The 17192-nt window shown below is 36.3% G+C and overlaps 1 protein-coding gene across 2 annotated transcripts in view; it reads right to left on the reverse strand.

Annotated features, from left to right (window-relative positions):
- Positions 1-17192, reverse strand: part of LOC6049011 (homeobox protein orthopedia) — a 113896-nt gene that overhangs the window by 68203 nt on the left and 28501 nt on the right. Inside the window, exons 2-3 of one of the 2 annotated variants that reach the window (XM_038264672.1) lie at positions 8502-8710; positions 8229-8363 (exon numbers count right to left, since the gene is read on the reverse strand). In XM_038264672.1, the coding sequence (XP_038120600.1) occupies positions 8229-8363; positions 8502-8710 (344 nt within the window). Of the gene's footprint in view, positions 1-8228; positions 8391-8501; positions 8711-17192 lie in introns of both variants that reach the window. The other variant, XM_038264671.1, reaches the window with a different exon arrangement.

Below are 17192 nucleotides of genomic sequence, written 5' to 3' on the forward strand. Positions count from 1 at the left end.
TGCGATTGGACTATTTAATATGATTTTAAAGACAGACCTAGCTATATAAAAAAAATACTGACAATGAAAAATTGTTTACACGATACAAAAAGGATTACCTGAAAACCTTCCTACACGGCAATCAATCATCCTAGAACGTCCGCAAACAAATATCAAACCACCAGACGTGTATGTCTTGCTCACACTAATCACCGACAGATTAAGGCCTGACATCAAATATTTCCTTCGAAATCCCCTCACCACAAATTTACAGCATCACTCATTTGCATAAACATGATGTACGACCATCTTCTGACCTCCAACTCATCCCACCAACAGCCCCCCATCTTGGCCTTAATGACCTATGTCTTGCTTTGAAATCTTACCCATAAATCTGGTGTGGCCTGCCCACAGGTGACAGGTTGAGGCGTTACGTTACGTCAAATCCTTAAGTCCATCCCGAGCAGAACACGGCACGCACGCAAATCTTGGAAGGATTTTCCCGCATTTTCCAGACACAACCAGATATCGTGTGTTACAAGAGGACGAGATTCTTGACAGGATGCTTTTACCATTTCATTAGACATGTTGTCGATGTCGGTGGTGGTGGATGGACGATGACCAGGAAAATCAATACTCTACAGTTACAGTCGGAGTGGACCCCGTTTCCCATTCTGTAGGTATGGCGACCTGAATGTCCAGCTAGAAGATCAGGATTTCTGGCTCGTCGGAATAGTTTTGTGTAGCAAATGCATATTTTAGAAGCTATTAGTGAAACTTTGCCACTGTCTGTTAACAAATTTGCTAATCGATGGATTCACCGTTGAACGTGAAATTTGCGTGGATTTTTTAAATCTTGGTTTTGAATTTTTGATTCATTGATTTAATTCGGCTATTTCATAGTAATTCTATGAACAACTTGCAAATCGTTATTAGGGAGCGGCCGTAGCTGACTGGCTACGGTGTTCGCTTTGTAAGCGAATGGTTCTGGGTTCGATGCCTATCTGCTCCCAACGAGAAAATTAAGAACACATAAATTTGAAATGATGAATATTAACGAAAAATCAAAGTCGCTCGAGGCGGGGTTCGATCCCCCGTCCTTTGGATTGGTAAGCAAAAATGCTAACCACTAGGCCATGACGACTTGGTGAGCGTGGACTGGAATTAGGAATACTGTTACAGAGAGCGAGTTGTGGCGCTATAACCACGGCAAATAGTGTCCAGGGCATTCGTGTAAATACAGTGTCCCATCCCAGAGGGTCCCGGAGTACCAAACCTTCTTAGCATGGTGCTCCCAACGAATACAACCAAATCTCGGAGCGTATGGTGGTGCGACCCCACGCTTCTTCCTCCCCTGTCGATTCAAAATTGTGTTGTTGTTCGAACACTCAGTGCTCAAACTCAACCCTTACGAGTCATCTCTGCGATACGGCTTTACGCAGTAGGCCTGGCCGCTTTAACGCTTGTGATGTTTCAATGCATATCAATGCAATGGCGCACTACAAATGTTAATAAATGACAAGAAGAGTGCTAGGCGTCATCCAACCTAAGGCACTCTCCAGGATCCCTTCGAAAGATTGGCTGCGCTAGGGTCTGATTAGATTAGATTAGAACAACTTGCAAATCGTTATTACATCAACCATCTACACCCAGTGAAAGGAATTACACCGACCAACAAAATTTCTACGGAGGCTCAATTCGCCATAATTCTCCATGCAAACTTTGGAGAAACCCCATTCGGCCGTGTCTAAATATTTTTGAAAAATTCAAAGTGCACGTGTTTCTGGGGACCTCAAACTTCATGCTTCCTCTCGAGTTGAGCCTGCGCAGTAATTTTTGTATTTTTTTGTAAATCAGTGTTATCAAACTCAAATGATAATTTTTTTTTATCACTCTTCTCCAACACATCTGAGCAGTAAACAACATTTCGCAAATATATTTTTTGTTGAAAATTGTCTTGTTCTGATTTGTACTTTTGATCAGCGTTTGACAGCCATGAACTGGCAGTTCTATTCTGGATTCTGATCTCGTCTAGACCAAATATCGTTCATGAATTTTCGACCGTTTTATAACATTAATTATGAATAAAGAATTTTTAGTAGGTAATTTTTGTTTCGAAATTAAAAAAATATCACAAAAAAGGGACCATCCATAAACTACGTGAACACTTTTTTGGATATCTCAAACCCCCAAAGGTGTTCACGTAGTTTATGGATGGTCCCAAAGACGCAGTTTCTCAATTTTTAAAAAGGTAGTGCCCTATTTTACTTTTTACTAAAAAAAATGTGTTCAAAAATCTGAAAAAATTTCTAACATTTTACTAAATTTGATCTTTGTTGCTACGTCATTTGGTTCCTAAATATAACCATGCAAGAAATAAAAAAACAGGAAAAAAATAGATTTTCTTAGTTTTGTCCAATCAGCCCTCTTTTTTTTATCATCGATATCTCTCGGGAGCCAATGATCCGCTTTACCATGTTAAAAAATGAATATTTTGCTGCTCTTTCCAAAATCATATATTTCGAAATTTTATAATCAACAATAACTTTTTGGAAAGGCTAAACACATTTTTTTATAGTTTGAAATGTTGAGCTAGAGTTAAAATATTGAAGCATTATTAATTTTTGAATAATAAAATAAAACATTTTGTAGCATAGAAAATCGAAATATTGAATATATCGAGGGCTGATTCGTCATCACTGATAAAAAATTCATTTTTTCTGTTATTTCTTTTAGCATGGCCATATTTCAGCAACCAATGGGCGTATCATCAAAGTTAAAAAAAAAAAACAACAAGATGTAGAAGGGCAATTCTCTAGGATATCGACTATTTTTTTACTTTAATTTTTGAATTTTTAACCCAGCTGAATCTTTTTTAGTTCCATCGGTATGCCCAAAGAAGCCATTTTGCATCTTTAGTTTGTTCATATAATTTTCCATATAAATTTGGGAGCTGTCCATACGAAAATTCCAAAATCTGTATCTTTTGAAGGATTTTTTTGTTCGATTTGGTATCTTCGGCAAAGTTGTAAAAAAAAAGATGGGTAATTCTCCGCCAACTCACACAGCAGTTGCCCCGACCCCTCTTCGATTTGCGTGAAACTTTGTCCTAAGGGGTAACTTTTGTCCCTGAATCCGAGGTCCGTTTTTTGATATCTCGTGACGGAGGGGTGGTACGTCCCCTTCCATTTTTGAACATGTGAAAAAAGAGGTGTTTTTCAATAATTTGCAGCCTGAAACGGTGATGAGATAGAAATTTGGTGTCAAAGGGACTTTTGTGTAAAATTAGACGCCCGATTTGATGGCGTACTCAGAATTCCGAATAAACGTATTTTTCATCGGGGTAATTCTCTACCAACTCACACGAAATCGGGAAAAGTTGCCCCGACCCCTCTTCGATTTGCGTAAAACTTTGTCCTAAGGGGTAACTTTTGTCCCTGATCACGAAACCGAGATCCGTTTTTTGATATCTCGTGACGGAGGGGCGGTACGACCCCTTCCATTTTTAAACATGCGAAAAAAGAGGTGTTTTTCAATAATTTGCAGCCTGAAATGGTGATGAGATAGAAATTTGGTGTCAAAGGGACTTTTATGTAAAATTAGACGCCCGATTTGATGGCGTACTCAGAATTCCGAAAAACGTATTTTCATCGAAAAAACACTAAAAAGTTTTAAAAATCTCCCATTTTCCGTTACTCGACTGTAAAAATTTTGGAACATGTCATTTTATGGGAAATTTAATGTACTTTTGAATCTACATTGTCCCAGAAGGGTCATTTTTCATTTAGAACAAAATTTTTCATTTTAAAATTTCGTGTTTTTCTAACTTTGCAGGGTTATTTTTAGAGTGTAACAATGTTCTACAAAGTTGTAGAGCAGACAATTACAAAAATTTTGATATATAGACATAAGGGTTTGCTTATAAACATCACAAGTTATCGCGATTTTACGAAAAAAGTTTTGAAAAAGTTACTTTTGCGTTTCTCTTTGTTTCGTCGTCCGTGTCTGTCGCGGGTGACCATGAATGGCCATGATCGATGACGACCAACTTTTTTAAAACTTTTTTTCGTAAAATCGCGATAACTCGTGATGTTTATAAGCAAACCCCTTATGTCTATATATCAAAATTTTTGTAATTGTCTGCTCTACATTTTTGTAGAACATTGTTACACTCTAAAAAATAACCCTGTAAAGTTAGAAAAAACACGAAATTTTAAAATGAATTTTTTTGTTCTAAATGAAAAAATGACCTTCCTGGGACAATGTAGATTCGAAAAGTACATTAAATTTCCCATAAAATGACATGTTCCAAAAATGTTTACAGTCGTGTAACGGAAAATGGGAGAATTTTTAAAACTTTTTTAGTGTTTATTCGGAATTCTGAGTACGCCATCAAATCGGGCGTCTAATTTTACATAAAAGTCGCTTTGACACCAAATTTCTATCTAATCACCGTTTCAGGCTGCAAATTGTTGAAAAACACCTCTTTTTTCGCATGTTCAAAAATGGAAGGGGTCGTACCACCCCTCCGTCACGAGATATCAAAAAACGGACCTCGGTTTCGTGATCAGGAAAAAAGTTACCCCTTAGGACAAAGTTTCACGCAAATCGAAGAGGGGTCGGGGCAACTTTTACCGATTTCGTGTGAGTTGGTAGAGAATTACCCAGATAAAAAAAATATTTCAAAAAAAAATTAAATGTCAACTTTTCAGAAATTTTTAGAATGAACAAAAAATTTGTGACCGAGTTATGAAATTTTGAATCAATATTGATTTTTTTCAAAAATCGGTCGCAAAAAATTTTCAACTTAATTTTTCGATGTAAAATGTAATTTGCAATCAAAAAAAACCTTAGTGAAATTTTGATAAAGTGCGCCGATTTTTTTTGGAAATAGTCGCAGCTATTATTTTTTTTTACATTAGGGCCAATGTTTGCCCACTTTTGGAAATAGATATTTGAAACGGGGGGCAGGGGGGGAGGGGGGTTTACATTATTCATACACTTAGTTTCTGAGATGTTGCCATCCAAAGATTTGAAAACAGGAAAATTGATATGTTTTCTAAGTCTCACCCAAACAACCCACCATTTTCTATTGGCGATATCTCAGCAACTCATGGTCCGATTTTTGATGTTAAAATATGAAACATTCGTGAAATTTTCCGATCTTTTCAGGAACAATATTTTCATATTTTTAAATCAAGACTAACATTTCAAAAGAGCCAAACATTCAATATTACGCCCTTTTGAAATGTCACAAAATTACAAAAATTATTTATGCATCAATTCTTTCGGTGTAATCCTCATTAAAACCTACCAATTTGTCCAAGACATCAAATCGACCAAAACAATCCTTCAAAAGATTTTTGTTATTTTTCATACTTTTTTTTACTGCTGCCTAATTTGCAAATGATGAAACAATTTTTTTTCTTTGCACGCGGAAGGCAAGTTGAATAGCCAGATGAATAACGAAAAAAATCGGAAGGCCAAAATCTCAGATGATTGCTCACAGATGCTTTCAAAACTCGAGTCGACTTGTAAATTTTCATCGATCATTCATCTTGAAATATTGATAGTGAAAAGCTCAATTTGAAAACAAAACTTTGATAGTTTTACAGATATCACTGTATTTAAGATAATTTCAAAGTAATTTTAGTTCAAAATTCTGTTATAAAGTTAACATAAATGTTCAGAAAATATCCCTCGCATCGACTGAAAACTAAATAAACAATAAAAAGGTTTTTTAAAGATAAAAAAAATCACTTAACATTATTGAGTGAAATGTGTCCTTAAACGAGTAAAGTTTAAGAAATATGTGTTTGGAAAGCCTTCATTTTTCAACGAGTGATATCTTTAAAACTTTAATTGTTTTTTTTATTAAAAAAAACGTATTTGTTTCTTTCCCAAAAAACTGTTTAAAGCGAACAGCAAATTAACTTAAGATTCATTAGAAACGAAACTATTGGCACTACGCCCCCCGGGGCATGCCCTTCCTCTAACGTGGGATTTCTGCTCCAGCGCCTCTGACGAGACAGGAGAAACATTAGATAAAACCTTAATTAAATCTTGAAAAACGAATACAACTCTGAAATGAGTTTCCCTCTGGAAATATCTGGAAATATCTTGAACATTTACAAAATAAAACAAAGTATATTTTTTTATTTAAAATAGTTTTCTAACCACTACTGAGCAATTCTCTACGAAATCGGTCTTTTTACTTCAATTTTAATTTTTGTATTTTTTAATTTGACTGAAACTTTTTTGGTGCCTTTGGTATGCCCAAAGAAGCCATTTTGCATCATAAGTTTGTCCATATAATTTTCCATACAAATTTGGCAGCTGGCCATACAAAAATGATGCATGAAAATTCAAAAATCTGTATCTTTTGAAGGAATTTTTTGATCGATTTGGTGTCTTCGGCAAAATTGTAGGTATGGATACGGACTACACTGGAAAAATATGATACATGGTTAAAAATTTTTTGGTGATTTTTTATTTAACTTTTTGTCACTAAAACTTGATTTGCAAAAAAACACTATTTTTATTTTTTTTTATTTTTTATATGTTTTAGAGGACATCAAATGCCAACTTTTCAGAAATTTCCAGGTTGTGCAAAAAATCTTTGAGCGAGTTATGAATTTTTGAATCAATACTGATTTTTTCAAAAAATCGATGTAAAATCAAATTTGCAATCAAAAAGTACTTAAGTAAAATTTTGAAAAATTTCGAAAAATGAAGTTGAAAAATTTTTGCCACCAAAATTTGGATTTTTTGAAAAAAATAGTATTGATTAAAAAATTCATAACTCGGTCAATGATTTCTTGCAAAAGCTGGAAATTTCTGAAAAGTTGGCATTTTATGTCCTCTAAAACATATCAAAAAATAAAAAAATTAAAAATAGTGTTTTTATGCAAATCAAGTTTTAGTGATAAAAAGTTAAATAAAAAATCACCAAATTTTTTAACCGTGTATCATTTTTTACAGTGTAGTCCGTATCCATACCTACAACTTTGCCGAAGACACCGATCAAAAAATTCCTTCAAAATATACAGATTTTTGAATTTTCATACATCATTTTTGTATGGACAGCTGCAAAATTTGTATGGAAAATTAAATGCTAATGATGCAAAATGGCTTCTTTGGGCATACCGAAGGCACCAAAAAAGTTCCAGTTGGATTGAAAAATACAAAAAAAATCGAATGACCGAAATCCTAGAGAACTGCTCTACTTCAATAAAGATGCCCAAAAATGCCAAACTGGACTTGAGAAAGATGAGTTCAAATCCAGTTGGTAACATTTCTGAGTAATTTTAGTTTATTTCTCAAATACTTGTAGTTTAGCTTGATATTCGGAGATGCTCGGCAAAACTAGAATTCAAAAAATACATTTTGTGGAAACCAGTTTACAACATTTTAACCATATTTTTGACATGGATCTGATCATTTAAATTGGATTGGATTTCAGGGATAATGTTTAACTTTGAGTGAACATCAGCTCATTAGGCGCAACAAAATATAACCGAAGTGAGTTTAATTTTGTTCCTTATTCAATCTTTCTAAAACCTCATGGCTTCAAAGTAATACATAATTTTTTTTATAGTATTATAAGCTAATACCGTTAATAATTTTCAAAAAAAAATTGCCATCACTTGAAAATCTGTATTGCTCTGTATATACTGAATGAACGAAAAATCATAGAAGTCATCGTTGTCGTGCAAACTTGTCGCACTTGCTTTGACTTTCAAAGATCCACAAAATTCTATTTCAATCCTAAAATATTCAATAAAAACAAAAAAAAAGCTCCGTGCATTGTTGTCACGTTTCATATGATTTTTTTTTCAATCTGGTCGTGCTATCTGAAAATTACTGTTAGTGCGACAACTGGCCAAAGGGATTTCAGGTTAGAGCGCGTTTGACACACGTACACGCCCGACTACTGTAAACATTTTTAATTATAATTCGGGACTGAGGCAACCAAATTCAACCTTCGGGACAATGCACAGTATGGTAAACCAAACAAAACATGTTTGTTATTGTTTTCACTGCGTGCTTTAAGTTTTGTTTATTCAAGGTCAAACATTAAAACGCGTTTTTCTCGGAACGTCAAAAAGCGACGTGTGACAAGTTATCACGACAGTGTCGAGTGATAGAAGTCGTCAGATTTAAGATTTGGAATTTTAAGAACGAGTTTCAAAATGTATCGAGATTTCTCAAAAATACGATTTTTCTCTCCAAAATTTCGTGAACCTCACCTGCACCCGGGACTCGGTCAGCCCGATCCGCATCGCGATCTCCTCTCGCATGAAGATGTCCGGGTAGTGCGTCTTGGAGAAGCACCGCTCCAGCTCGTTCAGTTGGGCCGGCGTGAAACGGGTTCGGTGCCGCTTCTGTTTGCCATTTTTGTCCATCGAAATCTAGGGGAGAGTAAGAAAACGGGCCGCTCATCACTTTTTTTTTTGGGAACGGGATAGAAGGGGGAAAATCCCCCCTCTTTCCGCCAATCCAGGACGCTATGCTACATTTACCTGGTCCTGGTGGATGTTGTGGGGTTCGCACAGTCCGCCACCGGATGAGCCCCCGGAAGATCCGGAGTTGGCACCACCGCCGACGTGCAACCGGTTGCCGTTGCTGTCCGAGGTGGCCCCGCCGGCCGAGTTGGGAACCGTGCCGAATCCGTTGCCACCGCCGTGCAGTGAGGTGAGGCCCCCCTTTGGCAGGTCGCACTCTTTTGGTCCTGGGGAGGAATAGAGAGAATGGAATCAGAATGTCAGTGTCGGGTTGCACTAATTGGCCGTATTGATTTTTATGTTTCACGGTGTGGAGTCCGTAATGAATAGGACGACATTTCTAATTATGTTGAAGCCAGGCGTAATGAAGTTCACAATTTTAGGTTATTTGTTAAATGTTTGAAACCGTATCTCTTCGATAAAACAGAAGTTACATTCGAATCTCATTACTTTAATGTCAAGCCATACCGATTGGAAATAACACACGACGACACTTTGCATAGTTTCTCATCTGGAAAAACGAAAATGCATTTCCCCCCTTCCACACCACCTCACCACCCTCCACCGCCAGAGTGTGTGACACTAACAGACACTTGTTCGGTCCTGAACATCCCCGGTTTACCCCGCGTCCCCCACCCACGCAAAACTGAATCCAAAGTTTTCGGAATTTTACTTTACGATAAATGCATCGCCATCGCCGCCAACCACCCATTCCGGGGCTTCTACCTGCAGCCAACTCCGAAACCAGCAGGTGTGGGTCTCGTGGCGCAGGGGTAGCGGCTTCGGCTGCCGATCCCGATGATGCTATGAGACGCGGGTTCGATTCCCGCCTTATCCACTGAGCTTCTATCGGATGGTGAAGTAAAACGTCGGTCCCGTTTTCTCCTGTCTCGTCAGAGGCGCTGGAGCAGAAATCCCACGTTAGAGGAAGGCCATGCCCCGGGGGGCGTAGTGCCAATAGTTTCGTTTCGGAAAGTCGAGCCACGAATTTTAAGAGGGGGGGAGACCCCGGGTCACGTACAACCAGAACTTGGAATCGAGGAAAATAGGATGGCAGAAACGGGAGGGTGCTCCAACGACAACGACACGTTCATCTACATAAAACGTGGCAGCATAAAATAGGTTTTAATAAAATTAAATTAAACATTATCACCGGATGTGCAGGAGCGGGGCAGGGCGGCTTCGTTTTGCTGGGATGGAGTTTTTTGGGGGGAATATGGAACGGAAAATGGTTCCGGAAAGTGGTGTGTGTTTTATGCCGTCGGGTTGGACATTTACTGAGTCGAAATGGGGTCGTGGAGGTGAGCATGGAGTTGTGGAGACGATTTTCGAACTTTTGGTGCAATTTGGGAGTTTGAGCAGTTGGCCATCGTTGGGCATCGTTTAACCATCTAACACTAAACATTTGTTTTAACTTTTTTATTTTTTCCGTAACTTTTGCTCTAAAAACATTCATTTCATTAGTTTTATTTTTTCTAGTTAAATTTTTAGTATTTCCATTTGCATTTATCTTGCTGAGTTTATGTTCATTCATTGGAAGATATATTTAAATATTTTAAGATCAAAATTTATGAAAGAGTTGATTTTTGGGTCTACAGGTGTGGTTGTAGAGCAGTGTTTCTCAACCTTTTTCCATAAATTCTCCCCTTGGCTAATTTTCAAGAACCCCCTTCAATTTCCAAATTATTGCATGGCATCAATGCATAAAAATCAAAATCTTGGCCATAATGCTTGTAGAAAGTGTAAGTTTTACAAGATTTTTGTCAATAAGTCGAAAAGGAAACAAATTCTCATAACATTTTGTTTCAACTGTTGCTCAAATTTAATTTTAGAAAAGTAATTACAATTTTATTATTAAAATACTTTTTACTTTTTTGTCAACTATATCTTGTAAAATGATTAAAAGATGAAATCTGAGAAAAATAACTGTAGAAAGTTATCAAAGAAATTCACAAATTTCACAAGAAATTCAAAAATATGGTAAATGGGTCATTCCATCTGAAGCGGAACAGCATTTGAAAATTACCATCTCCGATTCTGCTCAAATTTGGCGAATTTCATCCAAACAAAAATAGATTGTTCAATGTATTGATTATCTCAAAATCGTATAAAATTATAAAAATAGTTCATCTTACAGAACACCAGGTAGTTATTACTAATCAGCACGACTAAGTGCTTCTAGCATATGCGTCAGGTGTAGCTAATTTAGGTAATCTCAAATACTTAAAACTTTAAAATTCGATATCTCTGGAACGAAACATATTCCTTTCTGTCAATAAGTGATTCTTATGTAAAATTGGACGGGGAATACGATGGTGAGGTCAAATTTAAAAAATAAATCGGGCTGTTTTGAGATACGGCCATTTAAAGTTTTCAATTGCACAATACAGGTAGAAAAAATATTTTAATCCAAATTTTGATCCAAATTTAGATTCTACGTCCAATTTATTTCAAAATTGAGTTTGAGACCGACTCTCTAAGATTTCTGGTTCCTGATTTATCGTCGTTTTAAGATAGGGGTTTCGCTCAAAAATCGCCAAAAAGTCGATTTTTTGGGAGGGTACAAAACTGGAGGGGGAGGTCCGATTTGGATGAAATTCGGGATTTTTGCATGTTTTGATAGTCTCAACAGCTCTGCCAAATTTGAGCAGAATCGGAAATGGTAATTTTCAAATTTGCATTTTTTTCTTGCACACTTCAGGTGGAATGACCCATATATTATTATTTTTTAATACAGTTTAAAAGAAACAGCCTGAGTATTGAGGATTTTGGGAAAAACGTTTAAAAACATTGAAATAATAATGGCCAAATTCCCCCCTAGGGGGGAATTCCTCACCGGTTGAGAAACACTGTTGTAGAGGGTTAAAAAATGACTTTTTTCAGCTCATTTGCTTAAAGTCTGAAAACATTCAACGAACAAAGACCTAACTTATTACATTAATTCTTTTATTTTCAAGCATTTCATAAAGCTCGAATAATTCGGTTGAAATAGTGGTTAAAAGTGGAGCAAATTATGGCAGGACTTATCAACATGTCGATACTTCAAAAAATGAATAAAATTTGATCAAGAGATGACAGTTACAAAATTTAGCATGGTAAAATGATTTTTTAATCACTTTTGAGCAGGGCTGCGAAGTCGAGCGACTCCAACTCCGGCTTTCTGATTTCAGCCGACTCCGACTCCGACTTTCAGCTCCAACCGACTCCGACACCGACTCCAACTCCGGCCTACCAACTCTAGCCGACTCCGACTTTGAATCCAGCTTTCAACAAATTGTTGACACCAACTCCGACGCCACATATTTTTAAATATTTCAAAAAACAGTTAGCTATTATTTTGAACAAAGAAATGATAAATATAATTATTTTAAATCTCTCTTAGTGTCAAGTTTTTCTCCAGGAAAATAAGTATGAATCATAAAACGGAAAAAAAGTTTCTAGGTTACAAGTTTTATACGTTACAAGAACACAAATAAAAATATTCAGTTTTGAAGGCATTTTAAGGAGAACAATTTTTTAAGTAAATTTGGATTTATTTACATAACTTCAAATTAACAATTAATTTATTAAAAGCAAAATAGTAGATTGATTTGCAATGATAATCACCTTTCATAAAACTGTCGTGGGACACATAAATTATGTAAAAATTCTTACCGGTTGAATAAAATTTGAAAAATTAATGAAAATCCTTATATTTTTTTATTTTTTTTAATATGTCCCTTAGAACTTGAGATTTGTTCAACGACAATTTGCAACGGTATCAAAATAGTTTGCCCAAGGATCGACACTTTCAGTACAGAAATTGTAAACATTAGGATAATTGGTATATTTAATAAATTCAATGATTATTTCAAAATTAGTTGCAACTTTTTTGATTTTTTTTTTTTGCAGTTTCAAATACTTGAGTTCCAAGTAGAAGATTGTTATAATCGTTGATTATAACTGGATTTGCTGGATTTTCAAAAAACAGTGATTTTTATCTTTAATCTTTTTATTCCTGAAAAATGATTTACTTAAATTCTCCAAGACATTCGCTTTCGGGGTAAACAAGACTATGTGTGTACTATAAGGCTATAATCCTGCTCTGAAAATGAACTTTTTATTAAAAGCTCCTAGAACCACCTTCATGTATACATATCGACTCAGAATCGAAAACTGAACAAATCTGTGTGTGTATGTGTGTGTGTATGTAGGTATGTGACCAAAATTCTCACTGAGTTTTCTCAGCACTGGCTGAACCGATTTTGATCAAACCAGTTGCATTCGACTTGGTTTAAGGTCCCATACATCGCTATTGGCAGTGCGTGGCCGAATGGTTACGCTGTCCGCTTTGTAAGCGGATGATTCTGGGTTCGATTCCCATCTGCTGCAACCTTCCATCGGATGAGGAAGTTAAATGTCGGTCCCGGCCTTGGTTGTTAGGTCGTTAAGTCATTCCAGGTGTAGGAGTCGTCTCCATGCCATAAGTACAAACAACACACCAAACCAAGCCTACTCCGGTGGAATCGCTGGCGGCGGTTGGACTCGCAATCCAAAGGTCGTCAGTTCAAACACTGGGGTGGAAGGTTCCTTGGAGTAAAAAGAGGTTTGGGTGCTCTCACCATTCAATCCTTCGGACTCCTAGGTTCGAGCAGAAACTTGCAATAGAGACCACAAAAGACCCGGGGGTCGTTAATGTGGATGGTTTGATTTGATTTTGACATCGCTATTGAATTGTTTGAAGTTTCGATTAGTAGTTCAAAAGTTATGTATAAAAACGTGTTTTCGCAAATATCCGGATCTCAATTATATGCACGTAAACGATGCCCGGATCCATCATCCGACCCATCGTTGGTTAGGTAATTGAAAGGCCTTTCCAATGAGTCAAAAACATTGAAGATCTGGCAACCCTGTCTCGAGTTATTACCACATAAGTTATATCTGTGTTTTTTTCTGGAACTAAAAAAAGCTGAAATGTGTGTCCAAACCACTCATATTACCCATTTTTGGTAAAAAGTGAGGAAGGCATCAACCACATAGGTGGATTAGGTTAGTTTTTTCAGAAAGAACTGGATTAAATTGGATTGGTCAAATTTAAATTGAAAGGGTACACTCATATAGGTAAAAGGAGGCAGTCGAGAATCAATTGATTAGTTCTGACAACACAACCAATATTGTCTATTTTTTTCTAGTTATGATACTATATATTTGATTAACAGGTTATCATTTAGTGATCATAGTGAAAAAACACAATTAGAGCATTCTAGCGGTGGGCAAACCCGCTCTTTTTTAGGAGCCGCTCATTTTCGTTCGCTCATTTAAAAGAGCCGCTCTTTTGAATGGCTCTATTGCTCTTTTTCAAAATGTTGATAAAAATGATAATTTTTAAAATTATATGATTTTTAAAGTTATTTCACATTGTACTTTTAAAAATCATTTAAAATCAAAAATATTTAAGACCAAGAAGATGTCCTTGGTAACTATAGGTCTTGGTGGTCTCTATTTTAAGATTTCAACTCGAACCTAAACGTTGAAATGACTGAATGGTATCCAAACTTCAATCTAGAATTTTGAAGAAATTTTGATCATTTTTTTTTGTTTTTGCCAAAATTGAACTAATGCTGACATTTTACTTGGAGAAAATATTCTGTGAACTTTTTCCTACATTCAGATTTAATCAATAAAGTCTATAAACGCTAAAGTTTAATCGCACAAGAGAATTTTTTTAATCCATTTTTTGCCCACCTCTAGAGCATTCCAATCACAATAAAAATGCCTCAAAAACATAATGGCATCTGATAAATCTCTATTAAAAAATAAATAAATAAAAATGGCAACGCAATGCATTTGATTAACAAAAAAAAACAATTGAAAATATAAGAAATTTTGTTGATTAACCTACAAATACTGAACAATTAAAAAGTAATATTTTTTGTTGATTTTTAGATAACTCTGACTCCGTCTCCTACTCTGGTTTATCTGAAATCCTTTTAACTATTAATCGCCCTTTTTTGTTAATCGTCCTTTTTATCGGCTTGGCAGTCGTGTGGCAAAGATCAAAACGGTCGAATTGTTTATTTATTCCTTGATAAAGATTATAAATAAATCGAAACGTTTATCTGAAATGTTCGGCTCTGACTCCAACTCCGACTCCAGCTCATAAAATTTAGCCGACTCCAGCTGTTCGAGTTTTGGCGACTCCGACTCCAGCTCCGACTCCGACTCCGACTCCAGAGCTTTGCTTATGAGTTAGAAATGCAGTTCCCAAAATCGTGAAAAAGCGTTCATGGCTGGTCAAACGAAACGGAGGCGTTATGTTAATAAATTAAGGGTTTGATTGGATCGGAATAGAAAATTGAAGTTGACAAACTTTTGGGTTCTTTAAAGCTAAAACGTTTTACAAATTGTCAAAATCAGCATTCGACCAGTCTCACATTTAAATCAATATCAATACAGACCCGAAAGCCAACGCAGGCAACGTCCACTCTTTGTCCAGGGACGCGGTGGCCCCGAGAGAATCTAGGTTACAACCGGTAGCCGCGAACGCATCGATGCACTTGTCAGCTTCCATCAGCCGTTTTTCAGTCCCACCGAGTGCAACTCAACACTTCTCATTCGTGTTGACCAAACTTGTCTGCTGCATTCCCGCCGAACTCTCCCCATCTTGCCCCCTTCCAACGTGTGGTTAATTCATGAAAAAGTGTACCCCACACATGAAATCCGTTGTGTTTTCATTATGATGTCCAATGTCCTTTGCTGTTGAAGTCTCTCTCCTCTCCACTTCATCAACTCGACGCCGTTGAACGTGTTTTTTTTTAATTTTAACTTTATTCCTCATCGAACACGGCGGCGCAGGTGTTAATTTTAACACATGTGTACGATTTTGGCTACCGTTTTGTGGTGCACTTTTTTATGTGACTCCAAGACCCCCTCACTGGACTCTCCCCAAGCAAACGAGACGAAATTCTCTCGGAAATCGACCAAAATTCTGTTTTTGAGTTTTGACTTTATTTGATTAGAAATGTTCAAGATCCTTTCAAAAATGATGTTTTCTCAAATTGTGAAATAATACCGATTTCCCAGAGACTTCCTCCGGAGGCCCTAAAAGCATCTCGCGCCACAACGTGAAGACAGGCCGTGACGACCTGCTACCGCCAGGAGCGTTGTCCACGGGATTTGACTTATACTGAAGTCCTACAACGCAGCGCGTTCAATCCCCCCCTTTCCATCCAAAACCTGTGAAGACCTGTGTCCGAGAGGGATAAAATGATCATTATAATGAGGTATACATTCGACAGAGCGAGTTTGTTTTGCTGGGCTGGCTTTTATGATTACCATTCATGCTTCACTGAACTCGCTGGTGACGCTGACTTGAGTCATTCAAGGGGACCACCTCACACCGGCCTGACTGACCTGGCCAGAAAAGAGATATCTTCCAGAACGTCGTCCGTGGCGTGTGATATTGAGACTTCTGAAAGCTAAAAAGTCAGTCATGCGTGTAAACCACACACTTTGGGTTGGACGTCTGTGTTTTTTTTTTGTTGGTCTCGTTTTGATGTATCAGACTGAGATGTTTTCGATTTGGTTACTTCCAAGGAACTTTGTGGGTTTGAACTTGGGACGAGAAAAAGGGTAGACATTTGGCTGGAAGAACTAAACCAGTTTTTATTTTCGATAAACGATCAAAAAGCTTGAAGCTTGTTTTTAGCTCTTTCTCAAAAACGGTTCATCCGAAAATCGCTGAATATGGCAAATTTTGTTTTTTATTCCATGAACAACATTGAAAATATGAAAAAAATCAGTTTGTTACAAAACGGGAAATGGCTGAGACTTACATAAAAGTAATTTTGAAACCAAATTTCTATCAAATTAAAAAATGACCCAAGATATAAAAAAATTAACTCGGGATTTCTGATCAAGGAACATAATAAAAGAAAAAAGAATCGTAGAGTACGAAGAACGATTGTTCCAAAATTAAATTTTTAGTGCATTTTGCAATTCTTAACTCAGGGTGCCTACTCAAATCCCATTTTAAAATTCTCAACTTTTCCAGAACTTCAAATTATAAGAATTTATTAACAAAAAAATATTGCTCAACGAAATAAATTTACAATTTCAGCAAAATTAGAAATTATACAAAATTTATTACAAAAATCCTTTAAAAATTCAAGTTCTCACAGTTCTGATTCTTAGAGAAAACTTAAACTATAAAAAAATAAATATAATTCAAAACTTTCTAATACAATTTTACGATACGGTAATTTTTTTAAAATTTATTCTTTTTTTAAAAAAACGTTACTTAATCCACCTTTAGGTGGTTGGTACCTTCCTCACATTCATAAAGTCAATACATTCAGTAAAAATAGCAACATTCCCTTAACATGTTTAACAAATCAACTTTATTACTCATTTCTTTTGATAGGGTTCGATGACCTTCAATTTTTCTGGCTTATCGGCAAGTCTGATAAAAAAAAACCTATCCAACGATAGTTCACATGGAAGATTCAGACAATATTTTTATCACAATATCTGAGATCCGGCCTCCAAAAAGTGTATAAATAACACTTAAGTACTAATAACTTTTGATAGGGTTGTCAGATCCTTCATGTTTTAGGCTCATTTGAAAGGTATTTCGATTATCTAACTAACGATGGATCGCATGATGGACCCGGACATAATTTTTACTGAAATATCTGAGATCCGGCCTCCAAAACGTGTATAAATAACACT

The sequence above is a fragment of the Culex quinquefasciatus genome, chromosome 3 (assembly GCF_015732765.1).
Source record: "Culex quinquefasciatus strain JHB chromosome 3, VPISU_Cqui_1.0_pri_paternal, whole genome shotgun sequence".
In the NCBI taxonomy this organism is placed as follows: Eukaryota; Metazoa; Arthropoda; class Insecta; order Diptera; family Culicidae; genus Culex; species Culex quinquefasciatus.